Source organism: Urocitellus parryii, chromosome 2 (assembly GCF_045843805.1).
Source record: "Urocitellus parryii isolate mUroPar1 chromosome 2, mUroPar1.hap1, whole genome shotgun sequence".
Taxonomy (NCBI): Eukaryota; Metazoa; Chordata; class Mammalia; order Rodentia; family Sciuridae; genus Urocitellus; species Urocitellus parryii.
The window spans coordinates 119,650,577-119,669,490 of NC_135532.1; the positions used below are offsets into that span (position 1 = coordinate 119,650,577).

At 37.4% G+C, this 18,914-nt stretch overlaps 1 protein-coding gene across 4 annotated transcripts in view; it reads right to left on the minus strand.

Annotated features, from left to right (window-relative positions):
- Rnf13 (ring finger protein 13) overlaps window positions 1-18,914 on the minus strand; it is a 115,062-nt gene that overhangs the window by 23,515 nt on the left and 72,633 nt on the right. For 3 of the 4 annotated variants that reach the window (XM_026379869.2, XM_026379871.2, XM_026379873.2), the window contains 2 exons: window positions 14,009-14,099; window positions 5,195-5,300 (listed from right to left, as the gene is read on the minus strand). In XM_026379869.2, the coding sequence (XP_026235654.1) occupies window positions 5,195-5,300; window positions 14,009-14,099 (197 nt within the window). The remainder of the gene's footprint in view (window positions 1-5,194; window positions 5,301-14,008; window positions 14,100-18,914) is intronic. The other variant, XM_026379872.2, reaches the window with a different exon arrangement.

Consider the following 18,914-nt stretch of genomic DNA (forward strand, 5'->3'; position numbering starts at 1 on the left):
AAAGAATCTATAATATACAATGTTTTCTGAAGACAATTCAATTGAAGTAGAAATTAACAGGAAAAGAAGATAATAAAATATATGTATTTTAGAAGTTTAGAATTTTACTAAATAATTCAGAGTCCTAGAACAGATCATAACAGATAACTAAGTCTCTCGTGGGGCCTGTATCTTTGGTGTGCTCATTTACCACCTATATTATAAACATGAGAAATAAGACCACATACTATTAGACAGGGGGAGGTGAAGTAATTAACTCTCTGGAGAGAGAAACAACTTTCAACTGAGCCACAGAATTGAGCTGTCCTAAGCACTCAGATGGCCTTGCCAACATCCTGCTCCAGAACTGCAGAACAACCCTGGAGGATCTGAATGAGCACCTGCACCCCAATGAAAGGCTAGTCCCCAAGGAAGAAGGTGGAGCTGAGCAAAGTCTGTCCAATTTACTCTTCCCAGGTTCCACACAGATAGGGGACACTTCCTCTCCCCCAAGACAGAATGGGTAAAAGGGCAGAGGAAGACTAGAAGTTGTAGTAATTGAGCTCTGCCTCACATGGATGCAAATATCAAGAGAGGTAAAAAAATATAACAATAAACCTTTAAAATTTAAATCAAATGAGAATAAAATATTCCTTATCAAAAGTTATGGGATGCAACTAAAGCTATTATTAAATATAAAGTTATAACACATGCACATATTAGAAAGAAAATGTTAATAAGCATTCAGATGAATAGGCTAGAAAATGAATATAACTAAATTAAGTGGAAGAAAGAAGAGACTAATGATAAGAGCAGAATTGCAAGACAAAGATAAAAAATAAAGTAAATAATTTAGAATTTAAGTTCTACTAAAATTTTAGTTGCTTGATATCAGGGATTTTTAAGTATTTTGTTCACTACTGAATCGTAGATCCTAGAGCAGTGCCTAATTAAGTTTGGGTAAACACTTACTTAGTGATATCTACCTCTCTGAAAGACTACTAAAACAATAAACTTCTGTCAACACAGTGCCATGCACAGAGGCTCTGAAACAGAACTCATGCCACACAAGGTAGAATCTCTCTTAAAATTATGAGTCTATGAATATTATAAAGCATACTGTCCCACTGTATTTAAAAACAATTTCTTAGAAATGCAATTTGGTAAGGAGCAGAAAAATATCTGAACATCCATGTAACTAGATTTAGATGATTTTATAGGCAACCTTCACCAAAAAGCCAACCTCCACAAAAAAAGATGATCCAAATTATATATTTTTTAAAAACTTTCAGAAAAGAGAATAAAGAGAGCCTTAGTTTTACAGAGCTAGAATAATTCTGTTTATTTTTGTGTTTTTTTGAAATTATGGTGAAATACACATACTGCAGTGTCTTACCCACTTTTGTTGTTCACACTGCTGCTTTACCATCACCACCACCCACCCACACAACTCTCCACCCTGCAAAATGGAACCTCTGCCCATTGTGCGGTAACTTCCCATTCTTTCCTACCCCTGGTGCCCAGTACCTACTGCTTTCTGCTTCTATCAACTAGACCACCTCATTCAAGGGGAATCATGCAGTCCTTGTCTTCTTGTGACCCACTAACTAATAAGCATAATGCCTTCAAGTTTCACACACACTACTGCATGTGTCAGAATTCCCGTCCGTCATTGCTAATAGTTCACTGTATCCTTGCACTACATTTTGTTTATCTATTCATCTGTTAACAGACACTTAGGTTGCTTCCACCCTGGCTACTAACAAAGATGCTGCAATGAACATGGATGTACAAATCTATGCTCAAGTCCTTGCTCTCAATTCTTTTTGGATAACATACGCAGAAGTGTAATTCCAGATCATATGATCATTTTATGTTTAATTTCTGAAGAACTGCTATACCGTTTTCTTTAGGTATATGTTCCATCTTATAGTCCCACCAATACTACTTACAAGATTGTTTAAGTTTTGATTGTCTGCCTCCATAAAACTAAAGATTTTTCTTACCTGGATATTCAGATTGCCAATATTATGAAATTTTTGCATCTATGTCCAAATATAAGATTGATCTGTATCAGAAATCTACATAATCCAAGAATATAAAGAAAAACTTAACAACATAATCAAATAGAATTTATCCTCAGAATACCCAGATGTTTAAATTTTAAAAGTAGAATCACAACAGCCAACAAATGAACAGAGTAAAAGAGAAAAACAATGATCTCGTGATAGAGGAAAGATATATAATCCAATACCTGTTAAATAAGCAAATAAAAATCTGGTTTCTTTATTTTTAACACACTGTTTTTTTCCTGGTTTTACCAAAATAATATAGCAAAATGTTAAGTAGCAAACATTTATCCATTTCCTATTCCTGACTTTCCAGGGAAGTCTTCTAATGTAACTATTTCATAATGCTTATTTTAAGTTTTTAGTCTATAATCCTACTTCTACACCTAATTTACCAGTGGCATTTTTGTTTATTGTTTGATTTTCTAATTTTCTATACATCCTTGCTTTTACATTGAAAACCCAAGAAAATCAGCAAATTACCCAAACAGGAGAATCCAGCAAGTTTGTAAATATAAGACTAATATATAAAAATCAAAGATGTACAATGTTGAAATCTTGGTTTCTCATTACAGCACTCTGATAAAAGGAATTTTTCTTCTAGGAAAAAATGCTGATTTTAGGACTAGGACAAGAAAAACATAAGATGAGCCCAATACGTAGAAGGGAGAAGACCGGAGTAGAAGAAGGGAGGAAATGTGTGGCAGCAGGGACAAGAAAGGGGAGGACCACCATGCTATACAGTGCAGGTGTGAACATATCACAAGAGATTCAACCGCTATACATAACTATCATGTACCAATTAAAAATAAATTAATAAGCCAGGCGCAGTGGCACATGCCTGTAATGCCAGCAACTGAGAAGGCAGACGCCAGGAGAATCCTAAGTTCAAATCCAGCCTCAGCAACTTAGCAAAGCCCTGAGGAACTCAGGGATAAACTATTAAAAAGGCCTGGGGAGTGGCTTGGTGATTAAGCATTCCTGAGTTCAATCCCTGGTACAAATATTTTTTTTTTTTAATTAATGAAAGTAAGACCAATAGGTCAGGGGAAGGGAGAAGGAGAGGGAAGAGGGCAGTTCTGGGGACTGACATGGAATAACTTATGTCATGGGCATTCATGATAATGTTAAAGTGAACCCCACTGTCATATATGACTATGATGCACTAATAAAAAAAGAAGGTTTAAAAAACAAAAGGATGGGAGTCAAGTCAAAGGAATATAGAACTCAAACACATTTAACAAGAAAATAAGGTAGTACTAGATTATAACAAAGCATAAAATAAATATGTCTGGATGTATACTAATATAAATGATGGAATGAATGAACGAATGCTAAAAGGAAAAAAGTCTTCCTTACAGAAGTATGTCAAATAACATATCAGATACTTCCTCCTCCAAGAGGTGGTGCTCAATTCCTGCTCCCACCCTTACAGTAGGCTAGATGTGGTGCCTCATTTCTAAAGAAAGGGAGAGCAGAAGAAAAATATTGACTTTACAATGGAGAAACTTGGCAAATGCTACCTTATCCAACATAAAGGGTCACACTGTCAGGACTGTTACCTGGATATCGTGAACCCACTGACCCAGGGTTAAGATAACACCTGTGCTGAGACTCCTTTTGAAAAACTTAACCCAGTCTAATCACAGTCTTCAAAGACAATCAAGTACATGAAAAACAAGGACAAACTGAGAACTGCCAGTCAGAGGACACAGGGAGATGTGACAAACACTGTGTGGAACACCAGGCCGGGTCCTGGAACAGAAGCAGCACATTAGTGAAAACGCTGGTGGAATCCAAATAAAGGACAGAGCTGGTTAATAGAAATGTACCAACGTGAGTTTCTTAGTTTTGACAAATAATATAGAATATCAACAATGAGGGAAGCTAGATGAGCAATGTATAGAATTCTCTTGTTTGAAACTTTCTATAAACCTAACATTTCAAAATCAAAAGTTTATTTTAAAAACCTAATAATGTTCTTATATCCTAGTAATAACTAATTAGAAATGCAAATTCAAAAATATCTTTTGTAATAAGCAAAAAACCGTTTATGTAATAAGTCTAACAAAAGACAAAAGATTTACAGGAAAAAATGACTAAACTGATGGATGTGAAGGACCTAAATAAATGAAAAAATACCCCAATATCATAGGGAAATTAGACATTTCAAAGATGGCATTTGATCTCTAACTTAATCTATAACTTCAATATGATAATAAACTCACTGGATGTTAATATAAATATTCTTTATGAAAAATAAAAAAAATTAGAAGGGTAGTATTGCTTTATATTTTTGCGAATTTCTTTGACCATGTAGGAAGAGAATACAGAGAGATTTTCATCTGCTGTCTTCCTGTGCTGTGTCACCCCCTTGGCCTCTCAGAAGTTCCACTGCACACCCAGGGGGTGAGGAGGACACAGGCAGGGCATCCTGTGCAGCCCCCGGTGTGGGAGGATAGTGTGCAGACATACTTTTGGAGAAGCAATGTGCCCCCCCCCCCCCCCCCGCTTTCCTCCAGCCTCAGGCTTCCTTTACTTTTTAACACAACAGTTCTCAAATGTATGGAAGTGAAGAATCTGATCACGAACACCCGACACCCACTACCTAGGACATCTTGCTACACTTTACCACATCTGTTCCTCTATTGCCCCATCGGTATGTCCTAACTTAGTCCTCTTAATTTTTTACAATACATTTCAAAGTAAGTTGCAGACAACAGTATACTTCCCCCAGTACTACAGCATATACATCATTACTTAAGCGTTAAGTACTTTTTTTTTTTTACAGTTCCGTCATTTTCTTTTGAAAATTTACATACAATGAAATGCACAAGCTAAGGATTCAAGTGGGTGGATCCAGTCAAATGCCACCCATCTGTGCCACCCAAATCTCTATCAAGACACAGAACATGACCCTCCCCCTCTGAAAGTCCCTGGCACTCTCCTCAGCACACCCTCGCCCCATCCCTGCAGGCAGGTGCTGTTCTGATGTCTCCACTGGGTTCTCTCTGTTTTCCAGAACTGTGTACACAGGGTCTCATGTAGTAGGAGTTACTCTTTAGTGTAAGGCTTCTCTCATCCAACGCTATGTGCTTTAGATGTATTCATACCACATTTTACAATTATTAAGTTAGTTCACCTACCATGAATATGACTATCAAGATGAGACAAATGCCTACTATGATGAGGAAAGGGATTAAATAGTATTCCAGAGGAAGGCTGAATTCTGGAACCAGGATAATGTGGCCCCTGGAAGAAAGCAAAGAACAATCACTGATTATGAGGAAGCACTGTCAAATTATGAGGTTAAACAAAATCAAGTAAGAATATTTTTTAAAAGACACATAGAGATTATAATTTAATCCACTACACACATCTTCTATTTTCTTCTAGGACTGAACCCAGGGTGCTTTATCACTGGGCTACATCCCCCATCCTTATTATTTTTGAGACACAGTCTCACTGAGTTGCTGATAGTGGCCTCAAATTTGCAATCTCCTGCCTCAGCCTCCCAAATTGGTGATAAGCGTGTGCCATGGCACCTGGCTACATATCTCATTTTCTTTCTTCCTTTTGGTTAATTTTTTTTTTTAGTTGTAGATGGACACAATATCTTTATTTATTTTTTATGTGGTGCTGAGAATCGAAGTCAGTGCCTCATACATGAGAGGCTCTACCACTACTACAGTCCCACATCTCATTTTCTAATAAAGAATTCCCAATAATTTAAGAGATGTTTTTTATATCTACTTTCCATATTTTTCAAAATAATTTGCCTATATATTTAAAAGAAGGTTCTGGACTGGGTAAATAAAATCAGTCAATCAATGCTTCTATATCTGTCCTGGAGAGATATTAGAGATGTTACTTACTCAATCTCATTGCCCACGCAAAAGTAATATTTTATATGCATCATCAGCATAAAAATCAATGGTAGTACCTTAGGTAAGTCAACAAGAACCCCCACCTCAACCAAACTACTGCTTATCACTTCCTTCTGTAGAAAACAGAGACATTACTGCTTCCTCCAGACACATTTCCTTTGCACCTGTTGCCCTGGGTCCCACAGATACCGCCACTGTGTCTGTCATCTGTGAGAAAAGGAACTGACAAGAATCGCCATCTCCACTCTATTCTCCACTACTTAACTGAAAAAAAAAAAAAAAACATAGAAATGTGTATGCCATGGAAGTGGAAGGTAAGGGCTACTATGTACCTTACTCCCTTTGGTTATCAACCATGTTAATAGCTATTGTGACATTACTATTAGAAAAATGGGAGTTCATAACCCACTTGAATCAAATGTATGAAATATGATATATCAAGAGCTATGTAATGTTTTGAACAACTAATAAAAAAAAAAAGAAAAACTGTCAGGGACCCATGGAATAAAAATTGTGATGAGAATAACCACACTATTTGTTACATGAGCAATTTTTACATGGCATCAAACTTTGCATAAAAATCTCTTAGTCTAGGGAAGGGTCTGTGTGATGTCCAGCAACGCGACTAGTAGCTACTGCATGGGTCCACTGGCACCAGGCTAGGATGGTGCAAGCAATGCTACTGCACTACTCACTGCTGGGTGTTTTGTTTTTTAAGGTAATAAAGCCAGGTACTTATAATACAAGGGTTCAGGGTAAAATAATTCATGGTATAAAGGTAGATAAAAGCAGGTGGATTCCTTCCCCCATGATGGAAGAGGTACTTAGGATTCTACTGTTCTTAAGAAACAAATCATGAAAGCAAACTACTTCCATTTATGCTATTATTTATTACACTTACACTCAAGGAGTTCCATTGAACTTCATCAGAAACAAACAAATACCAAGAATTTTCCTCAAAAATTTAAGCACCTTCCCCAAATTGCCAAGATTGCTTGAATACAAGTGGGGTTTTGTTTTCTTTTTTCCTTTGTTTTTTTAACTTCAGTCACTTTCCACCAGAATGAGGATAACAAAGGATTTCACATGCTTTTTTTTTTTTTTTTTTGGTGGTAGCTTTAATCAGTCAGTGTTAAAGAGGTACACTGTAGCACGCCTGAGCTTATCTATTTGATAGTATCTCTTCCATCAGGAGGCCAGCTCTGTAAATAATGTCCCTGTTCTTGGTACAAACTCTCTGAGACTGCCATGAGCCAATGGTACCACTTCTAAGTACAAAGGGCCTTTCTATGACATGCTAATCCTCTGTAGCCTCCTCACTTCACCCTGCCTACATGCTATAAATTAACATCGCTGGGAATTGGAAACTAGTCTGCTGCCCAGCCTCAATTTAAGTGACTGTAGCTTCTTCATATTTTAGCAGTAGAACACTTACACCTCTTATATTCTGTTTTTTTTTCTTCTTTGTTTTTTACCTCCTAAGACACATGAGGTTTATACAAGATAAATAAACACTGTCCCATAAAACAAGCCCCAGGGTTGCTCAGAAATAAACGAGCTGCTAGGTATGAAATAAACTGAAAGAACAGTCCCAGTGAAAGAGAAATCAAACCACTTCAGTAGAGACTTCCTGTGTGCTTGTAACTATAAAAATGAAATCAAATGAAACCTGACATTCTACATACTTTATTAATGCTTGCCTGCTCTATTTCAAGTCATTTTAGTTTGCTGCAAAGGTACATCGTGATGATTTTAAATGGCCCATGATGATAAAGGGGGACTCCTTGAATCAAGAGCTGAATACACGTGCAGGACACTGCTTTTTTATCCCTTGAGGATGGCTAATGGTGGCGGTGAGGACACAGGGCAGAGGGCAACAACAGCACGTCCGTGCCCTGGCCCTGTTTGTTTCCTCCTGTACTCAGGTCACCCACAGTGGACCCTGCAGAGTCACCCTGTCCTGGTCCCAGACTAATCTGTGTTTGAAAAAGGAGGTATTAAAATAACTTTAGTAAGTACCTTAGCACCCGCCTCCACCCACTCCTGAGGATAGCATACCCCATGAGCTCTGCAGCTGATAGTCATTACTGAAGCTGAGTCCCAGGAGGCCCAGGAAATAAGGCCTTATTTTCCTCTCCATGTGTTCCCAGGCTCATTTCAAACCAGTGCTGCAGCCTAAGCTTCTTTTTTTTTTTTTTTTTAAAGAGAGAGTGAGAGAGGAGGGAGGGACAGAGAGAGAGAGAGAGAGAGAGAGAGAGAGAGAGAGAGAGAGAGAGAGAGAGAGAGAGAGAGAGAGAGAATTTTTAATATTTATTTTTTAGTTCTCGGCGGACACAACATCTTTGTTGGTATGTGGTGCTGAGGATCGAACCCGGGCCGCACGCATGCCAGGCGAGCGCGCTACCGCTTGAGCCACATCCCCAGCCCCAGCCTAAGCTTCTTAACAGTATCTCCCCACCGGGCTGTTCACAGGAGGCCTTGCCTTGTCTGTTCTGACACCCAAACACCTGCCACCCAAAACACCAAGCTGCAGTGGATTTACAAGTGCAACCCAGCTTAGGGCCTACAGACCAACATTCTAGGCAACAAGCCGTGCTCAGGTCGCACACCACCACTGCCTCAGCTGACTGCCATCTCTGCCATCAACCTGCTGCCCCTTTCAGACAAAGCCTGCGGCTGCCTCGCCCAACATCCTATATTCCCTACAGTTTAATTTCACCCACATTTACTGAATACTGACGATGACACAGTCTCTATGTCCAGGGATAGGGATGGGACAGAAAAAAAAGCACAATCTTGAAAAGACAGAAAGCTGAAGGCGGAGGGAAGTGCAAGTTCTTTCCTCCCACGCCACATTTTCAGAAGAGAAAGCGAGTCCATTAAGACTGCATGACCAATATGATTCTGCAACCTGTATACTCAGAAAAATGAGAAATTATATCCCATCTGATTCAAATGTATGATATGTCAAGGTAATTGTACTGTCATGTGTAACTAATTAAAACAAATTAAAAAAAAAAAGACTGTGACCTTCTGAGAGCCACCAAGTGACCCCCCATATCCTACAACTATGAACAATGACACTCCTTCCCCACCTGCAACACTGAAAACTGTATACCACCTAGTTATTTACCTTTGTAGGTACAAATTTACAAAATGCTTGTAGAGTTAAAGTTTTAAAAGACCAAAGTACACAAAGGACACCAGTTTGCAAAAATGTTCCCTATGAATAAATAAGTATTAATGTCATCAATTCGTTTTCTTATCAGATTGACAGTTAACTAAAAAGACCAATAACTATCTTTTGGGGAGGGCCATGTGACAGTTGTTACAGTGAAATTTTCAACAATTTATCCTTAGTAATGTGCAGGTACTTTTGCTAAAGAAGCACCTGTACAACTACACATAATGTATGGTCAAAAATCTCCCAGTACTCTGTTTAGTGCACGTTATTTACTTGTAGAAGGAACACCTATGAAGAATTTACTACATACTAGATTCTTCAAAGAATTTAAATGCTGTATATATAAATTCTATTATTGTTGTTCCCATGTTTAAAGAGGAGGGAAGCTAAGGCCAGAGATGATAAATTTTTGTTGAAGGCAACAGGTTAAGAAGTGATGGAAGTCAGGATGATAAGCCAGGCTTATCTCGTGGCTTTACAGGGTAAGTGAATTAATATTGATCTGAATAAAGGACTATTGGGCTGCTGTGGTTTTTTTAGCATAGTATTTATTTTTCAGTTATAGGTGTCCACCTATAACAATATCGTTATTTTATTTTATGTGGGGCTGAGGATAAACCTAGTGCCTCAGGCATGCTAGGTGAGTGATTTGCCTCTGGAACTCAAACCCAGTCCTGGACTGCTGTTTTTTTAACAGTAGTTAAAAGGCTGGAAAACTGCTAAAAAGAATAAAATGCAACACAACAGGAACTGATACATGCTTTCTTAATATGATAAAAAGAATCTTAAAGAATAAACAAGAATTCTCACAAAAGTGAGACACAAGAGGAAGATGGCCACTATCTCCACTATTATTTATGTGGTGCTGAAGTCATTACCAAGGCAATTGGATAAGAGAGAACAATCAGAAGTATAAAAATTACAAAGCAAAAGATAAAACTATTTCTATTTGTAATGGGAAACTTCACAACAATAAGAGAATCCAGTCCAATTGCATATAATTAAATCAACACATAAAAAGAGCTTTCATACGTACAAATAAAAAAACAAGTGCCAGATGTAAACAAAGAGAAGACCCTACTTATGATAGCAAACAATACAATACCTAGCCATAAATTTCACAAGAAATATGTTTCTCATATAGATTTTGGACTAAAAAAAAAAAAAACACCAAAAACAAACTCAGGATTACTAATTGAATAAATAGAAGGAAAGATATATCACATCCTTGAAAAAGGAAACTTAGCATCCTAAAAATGTCAATTTTCCCTAAATTAATTTATAAGTATAGTAATAATGATGAAAATATCAGTTTTTTCTAGATCTAGAAAAGTTGATTATTAAATTTCTTTGGGAGAAATTAGAACCTCCACATTTGGCTGGTGGGGTTATAAAATGGTGCAGGCCCTTTGGAAGAGTCTAGCAATTGCCCAAAATATCAGACATAAAGTTACTATGTAAACAGCAATTCCACTCTAAATATACACCCAAGAGAAATGGAAACACACATACATGTTATATGTAAATGCTCACATTATTCATAATAGCCAAAATATTTTGGAAACAAGCTAAATGTCCATCAACTAATAAATATAATGTGGCATATCCATATAAGGGAATATCATTCAGAAACAAACAAAAAAAGAAATAAAATACCAATTCATACAATGAAATGATGAACCTTGAAAACATCATGCTAAGTGATTACATTTTTAAAAACCAACTCATAAATAAAATGAAAATGTCAAAACAAAAAGTTTTTGAAGCGTATCACAAATTTCTAACATACTTAAACAAAGAAAATGACCAACAACCTAACAGGGAAAAAAATGGGTTAAAGAGTTAATAGAAAGAAAATGCAAATAGCTAAGCATAAGAAAAATATGCTTGAATTTGTTCATAATAAGAGAAATACACATTAACACTACAGCAAGATGCCATTTACTCTCCTATCAGATTAGCAAAAATTGAAAAATCTGACAACAAAATTTGTTGGTGAGGCTGTGGGAAAGCAGGTACTATCACACATTAACTGACACAACCCTTGTGAAAGGAATTAAGACAATAGCCAGGAAAGAGTACATACATTTAACCTCTGAACCGCAACACCACTTACAGGAATCTATTCCAGAAATATACCGACAAAAACAATAAAGGTCTTCTCTACAAGATTACTCACTAAAGTACCAGTACAACAGCAAAAGATGTGAACAATTCAAATGTCCAACAGCAGGGGACTGGTTAAGTGAACCAACACGGTCAAAGAATAGAGTTCTATGCAGCTGTAAGAAGGTGTGATGAGTATATGTCTACTCTGGTGTGATCTCCTGGGTACACTGTTAAGCCAAAAGCAGGAAGAGAAATTCAGTTCATCACTCAGAGCTGAAGATAAGGGAGAAAAGGTATATAATTTGCCTATGATTCTTTAATTTAGTGAATTAAATAATAAATGATTTTTTGGAAAAAAAATATGTTACAAATACAAGGCAAGAATCAGATCAAGATGACAAGAATAGAATACAACCTGGACTTCTTTGAATATACTTTATTTTTATTGTTTTGACTTTATACTTAACAATAAAAAATCGTGATTTGCAAGAGGAGGAGCACTCTCCATAATCTGAAAGGAATGAATCAAACAGACTTGTATTTCCAATTATAAACAACAACATAGAGAAGAGTACTCCACATCTTTACAGCAAATAATTTAACTTTAATATCTACTATGATATAATCTAAGCAGGGGAAGAATTGCTTTTAAAAATGTTGGCAATAAACTGGGCACAAAGGCGCACGCCTATAATCCCAGCAGCCTGGGAGGAATTAGGCAGGAGGATCGAGAGTTCAAAGCCATCCTCAGCAAAAGCAAGGTCCTAAGCAACTCGATGAGACCCTGTCTCTGAATAAAGTACAAAATAGGGCTGGGGATGTGGCTCAGTGGTCGAGTGCTCTTCAGTTCAATCCCTGGTACCCACACCAGGCAATAGTTGTTGGCAATAGTACTGATACTATTTTCCTAATTCTGTCTATATTGTATAATTAAAACTAATAATAATAATTATTGTTTGTGTCTTTAAACTTAGAAAAATAAAACAGATTTAAAATAAATGAAGTAAATTTTGAAGTCCTAAATTTAAATTAGAAGCAATAGTATCCCTTCAGGATTTATTGTATCTTTCAGAAACACATATATTCAGCACTGCAAAAAAGTACATCAATACATATAATTACATCTATGTATTAAATATTAAATATATTAATATATTTTCCCCTAGCTTTGTTGCAGGAAAACAAGAGAATGGATAAAAGGTTAGAAACACAGGTGGACAGACAGTTGGAAAGGGCACACAGGTATGTACAAGTCTAAAAAGCATTAAAATATAATATTTGCTTACGTTCAATACCCTGTATTTATCTAGATGTTTATTTAGATGTTTGCAATTTTCTAGTCAACTTGCAATGAACTGACAGGAAAAGATAAATCCACTGCAGTTACATTAACTTGTTCAATTACAGGTGTTGCCTCAAGTCCTATTTGGAATATTAAACTTTTAAAAATCCAAAAATTTTCCAATCCCTCAATATATTCCCTCCAAGAGATGGGATAAAAGGTCTTGTGGACTTGTCTCAACATAAAAAGAATATCAACTAAATAAAGCACAAATATTATGTATTGTATGGTTCCATTTTATGAGACATTATCATTAATTAACATGAGTAATCAAACAGAGGAAAACTAAAAAGCTTGTAATAGCTGTTGTTGAATAGCATCATGGGGAACTTTATTTCAAATATTTTCCACTTCTGAAGTTTTGCAGATTTTACCAGCATGTATGTATTACTTTTTAATGTAAAAGGTATGATTTTATAATCAGAAACAAAAAGACTCTTTAAGATACATGTGATGGCTAATCTGCATTTTCAACTTGATTGGATTAAGATATGCTGGAGATTAAGAGGCTTCTGGTGGTCTCAATGAGGGTGTTCCTAGGAATGAACTGGAGACCCTTCCTAAGTGTGGACATAACCATGCAATAGGTTGAGGCTTGGATGGAATACAAGTTGGAAGAATAAGGAAGCAGCAGCAGATGCAAGCTCTGTTCTTCTTGAGCAGGTTCTTGATTGCTGCTGCCATTGCCTAAGAACATCAGACACCAGCTCCTTCACTCTTCCAAAGAAGACTCTCCCAGTGACTCTCCAGGAAGATTCCGGGCCTTCAGGCCTGCACTGGGTTGGCATCAAGGATACCTGGTGTTCTGAGGCTCCAGCTTCTTGGACTGAGTAGCTAGCTACTTGTTCCCTCAGCTCTGCAGCTCACAAATGGCCACCTTAGAACCATCCAGCTTCTGGTGATCTAAGCCAATCTAATAAATCCCCTTTTATAATCATATAACATACATACATACACACACACACACACACACACACACACACATACATATATCTTGTTAGCAACACTGGTGCCAACATTACCAACTCTCTAGCATGAATATACTTTAATATATAATCATACACAGAACAGTACAAGTCAGTCTTAAAATCATGACTTAAAGAGAGAAAATTCAGCCAACAGAGTTCATACTAAAACATAATCTTGATTACAATGAACATTATATAATTCCACCCTAACATAAGGAAGAATTTAGCCAGGTGTGGTGGCACAGTCTATAATCCCAGAGACTTGGGAGGTTGGGGAAGGAGGATTGCAAGTTCAAGGCCAGCCTGTCACAAAATAAATAAAGCGCTGGGGGTATAGCTCAGTGGTAAAGTATCCCAGGTTCAATCACCAGCACCAGGAAAAATACACAGAGAAAGAGAGAGAAGAAAAAGAAGGAAGAGAAGAATTTGAAGTTTTATGATTATAATTATTTTTGATATTCACTACTTACCCTTTTTCATATGTGAATTCATCTTTCAGGGAATTGGCTGATGATTCACCAATAAATACAGATGGAATGTCAATTTTCTTTAACACATCAACTGTATATAAGAACAATAAAATGATTGGTAAAAACCCATTCTTAGTACACAATCAACTTAACTTTCCTCATAATAGCAGCAAATGAAACTGGAAACAATTATAACCAACTTAACTGTCTATATTTGATTTTCCACTCTGTAAATTTCTCCTCATTATCCAAGTGGTTTAGAAATATGGTACATTTACAATTAAAAAACAAGTATTTTGCTTCCTCACTTAATTCTATTAATAGCCCCAGAAGACTGACACATAATTTTTTGCGGGGAGGGGCATATCTGGGATTGAACTCAGGGGCTCTCCACCACTGAGCCACATCCTCAGCCCTATTCTGTATTTTATTTAGAGACAGGGTCTCACTGAGTTGCTTAGCGCCTCACTTTGAACTCATGATCCTCCTGCCTCAGCCTCCCAAGCTGCTGGGAGACACAATGTTTTATCTTTAATATTTCTATTTGATTTATTCCACTTTAGATATAACTCGAACTGATAGAGAAGAAACATGAGGAAGAAATAATTTAATTCCTAAGTAAAGAAGAGAAAAGTCTTCTTTTACATACCCATTTCCAGGAGAGGTACAAGGTGAGAGTAGGAATGCTCCACCACAGCCCCCAGCACCATACACCCTGGCTGTTCAGAGCCAAAGGCTGGCAGGCTGGACACAGAGTGAGGGATGCAAGGGCTGGGTGAGCCTCTACTTCCTCCTAAGTCGGGAGTTCACAGTAAATCTCTGTTTAGACTGGAATCTCAAGACATTTGATTCTTACAACTATGTTCAAAACCAAATGCCACCAAAAAAAAAAAAAAAAAAAAAAAAACCCAACAAGAATTTTGTCCAAAATTACCCATTACTCAGGAACAGAAAGAAAAACAATCTTACTGTTACCAACAGAAGAGACTGACTATTATTAGCTGTGAGTTAATTTAATGGACTTGGCCTTAGAGAAAGGCCATTTGTTTTCTTTTGCTATTCATTTTCAAAATAACTTTCTTCTAATTTTAAAAAACAATGCATATTCATTATCCACTTAAAAAGTGTGGGAGAAAACAAGAAAAACACAACCACAGCACTTCCCTCTTTGGTGCATATTTTACCAGAAGTAACCAACAGTTCTGAGTTATGACAAAAACATTTAATTATTTAACCACAACTAAGGTACAGAACGATCATCAGCTCCCCAAATTCCCTCAGCCCATTTTATAGTCAATTCTTTCCCCTGACTTCAGCAACCACTGACCTGTTTGTGTGTGTGTGTGTGTGTGTGTGTGTGTGTATGTGCTCATTATAAATTTTTAAAATCTTGGTATCCATCAGAGTACTTTTTCACTTCCCTATTATTTTACTCACACATACATATTCACTCCCACACACTCTTACCCTCCCCCACACACATACACACATACACATACACACACACACACAAGCACACTCAAGCATGTAATTCCAAGGAAGGCAGGAATCCAAATGGCTATCAAGGAATACTTAATCACTATTTTTATATCAACAGAAGAAATAAATTGCTTTATTAATGGTATATTTACAATTAAAAAACAAGTAGAAAAAAGTAAGAGCTTTCTTCCCACTCAGTGATACTCATCAGATAACCTGTCATATGTGAACATGCACCTACCTCATGGTTTTAAATAGCAGCAGAGGTACTATCCCAGGACCATCTATATTTTAGGAAAACATTTTCTATCTTGCTAGGAAATTTTTCTCTATCATATATCATTTATAAAGGTATATAGTTCCAAGTTTCAATTGTCAAGTAAAATAAATTTTACTCTACCATATATCAGTTCAAAATTTATTTTATTTGACAATTAAAACTTGGAATTATGTACCTTTATAAATGTTTTGTTCTTTCATGAAGATACTTTGACAAACTCAAATAGAAACTTTGGGCTTGTAAGTATCAACCTATAATGACTGAAAATAACACAACTTCTGAATTATGGTATCTAAAGAGATGTAGAGACTGTCATGTTAGGAGAAGACGAAGATGAAGAAAAAGAAAAGCGCCTTGGAGACCATAGCATTATTTATTCATTGATTCACTGAACATAGAAAATGTTCTAGTTCATCAAAAAAAAATTAAAAATCACTGATATTTTTCATATATAAAACAACTCTGTGAAACACATACTGCCAAAAGTGCTATCATATCATAGATCAACTGTAACCTGAATGGCCAGCTCCAACCCCTCCAGACTCCTGTATCTAGCTGTCTGTCTGGTGTCTCCACCTGATCAACTAACAGGTGTCTCAGACAAGAGCCCTGAGTGTCCCTTTTCCCTCAGTCACCTCTGTAAACAGCATGGCCTGTGTTTCTCAGGCTATCCTTGACCCTTCCCTGTCCTTGGCTCCAGACATCAAATTCTGTCAACTTCAAAACAGACCCAGAATTCTCCTGCTTCTCACAGTCTGACTGCCAGACACCTGCACTCTTCACCCGGCTGCTGCACGGGCTACCCCAAGGCTCTGCCTCTTGTGCTCCTGCCACCTGTCACTTCCAGTTTACTCTCCACAGCACAGCCAAAGCAATCCTTCTAAGTATGTTTAAACTCTGTTTAAAACCTACTGAGGGGCTGAGGATGTGGCTCAAGCGGTAGCACACTCGCCTGGCATACATGGGGCGCTGGGTTCGATCCTCAGCACAACATAAAAATAAAGATGTTATGTTCACCGAAAACTAAAAAATAAATATTAAAAAATTCTCTCTTTCTCTCTCTCTTTAAAAAAAAAAAAAAACAACCTACTGAGCATTGAGCATGACTACAAGTTTCAGCATGACACAACCTCTGGTTCCCATGTCACTGAAGGCCTCCGTCCCCCTTTCCCACTCTGCCACTGGAAACGCCTTGGGAAGCTCCAAGCATGTCTTGTTTCAGAGCCTTGCACAGGGGGCTCCCTCTTCCTAGAACACTCCTTAGAGATCTACAGGATGCAACCTCCCACTTTAGACTTATGCTCAAATCTCAGTGTCTTGTAAGAAGCCTCTGACACCCTGTCTAAAATAACCACCCTTCCTTCTCCCTGCCACTCATATCCCCTTACCTGAGAGATTTTTCTTCACAGAACTTATTACTACTTGACATAATAGCACTTCTATTTCATCACAATTTCATTTCTTCTATCCCACTCTAGAAGGCAATGATAATGATAACTAAATAAGCACTAAATGATGACTAAACCAGGTAACCTCACAGCAGATCAACAAGGTAACTATCATCACCATCCCCACTTCACAAATGAGAAAACCGAGACACAGAGATGTGGGATAATGTGTACACAAATACTAGGTCACAGAGCCATAGGTGGCTAAGCTGGATTCAACCCTGGCAGGCAGTTTCCCAAAGTACTCATAACATCTGCACTCTGCTGCCTCAATGAAAGGTACAAAGCAGAGCCTTGTATCTTTTGCTGCAGTTATAGTACGTAAAACAGTGCTTGATGCAAAGCAAACTATCAAAAAATATTTGTGGAAGGAAGAAAGCAAGATAAAAAGGAGAAAGAGCAAACCTAGAGCTACTGATAACCTGCCCTGGTTTCATAGCTGGGAACCCGCACAGCCTGCACTTGGACAGCTCCTCCTGGCTCTTCCCTCTCTGCATACCTTCTCTCACATGGTCTCCACAACCCAGGTCAGACAGAAACTACGAGGATCTGCACTTTTACAGATGGCAGTAATGGGTTCAGGAAGGCTGAGTGACTTTCCCAAGGGCACAGGCTGTCCAGCTACTGACTCCCCTGGAACAAATCCACGTCCTGGTCCTGAAGTTGATGTTCTTCCCACACATGCTGCCTCCTGAAGATAAAGAATGCTACCAGCTCATTGACTCAACCCATTTGCATGTGGATGATATAAAAGTGAGTGTATTTTTTGCATGATATGTAGCAAAAGGAGCTTTTACTAAAAACTTCCTTTTGTTTCCAGACATTAGAATCTTAACTCAGAAAAACACCAATACTCCTTGTAGGTAGGGACTAAGTCCTGAAAAGGAGTACAGTCGGGTTCCTTCTAATACATCCATGCTTTCTTTCCTCTACCAAGAAACAGCAAAGTTGAAAATGGTAACAATCTTCATAACACTTGTCTTTGGATATATGAAATGTTTAAACACCCCCCCCACACACACACATACAAACATAGAGAGAGTGAACAAAAAAAATCACAAAAAAGCAACCCAAGCAACAAAGAACCAAAATCCAGAGCAATTTTTGAAATACATTTGTTTGAAATAAATTAGTTGGAACATTTCCATGGCAACAGCAGGATGATATAGTTACCTGCTACTTTTAATATTTAGCACATCCTCCTTAGGAAATGACGATTGTAACCAAAAGGTTTTATGGTATTACAAACACAAAACAGTTTCTAAAGGGAACTGACACTTGCAGCTTGCACAATTTTTATTGAATATACGCCAAAAGAGCAAACAGGCCACAAATAATCAGTTGTTCAACCTAGAAAATATTGAGCCCTTGAGAAGATCTAGAGGGCTAACAAAAGCTGGGCTCAGGCCTTTAGCAAATACACAAAGAGTAGGTAACATGCTTAGAGTTATACAGCTAATTTGATCGAAGCTGGAATTTTAATCTGGCCAGAATATGTGTGTCACTTTTCCATAATGTACATAGATGGCAAAGTTACTGACCTATGATGTATCAACTGAGATGATATTTTTAAGGGAGGCGTCTAAAGGAGTGTGTCAAGTCTGCAGTACATTCTGTATAGTGAAGGAAACTCAACAGAGTGAAGATACAACCTACAGAATGGGAGAAAATATTTGCAAACTATACAACTGACAAATAG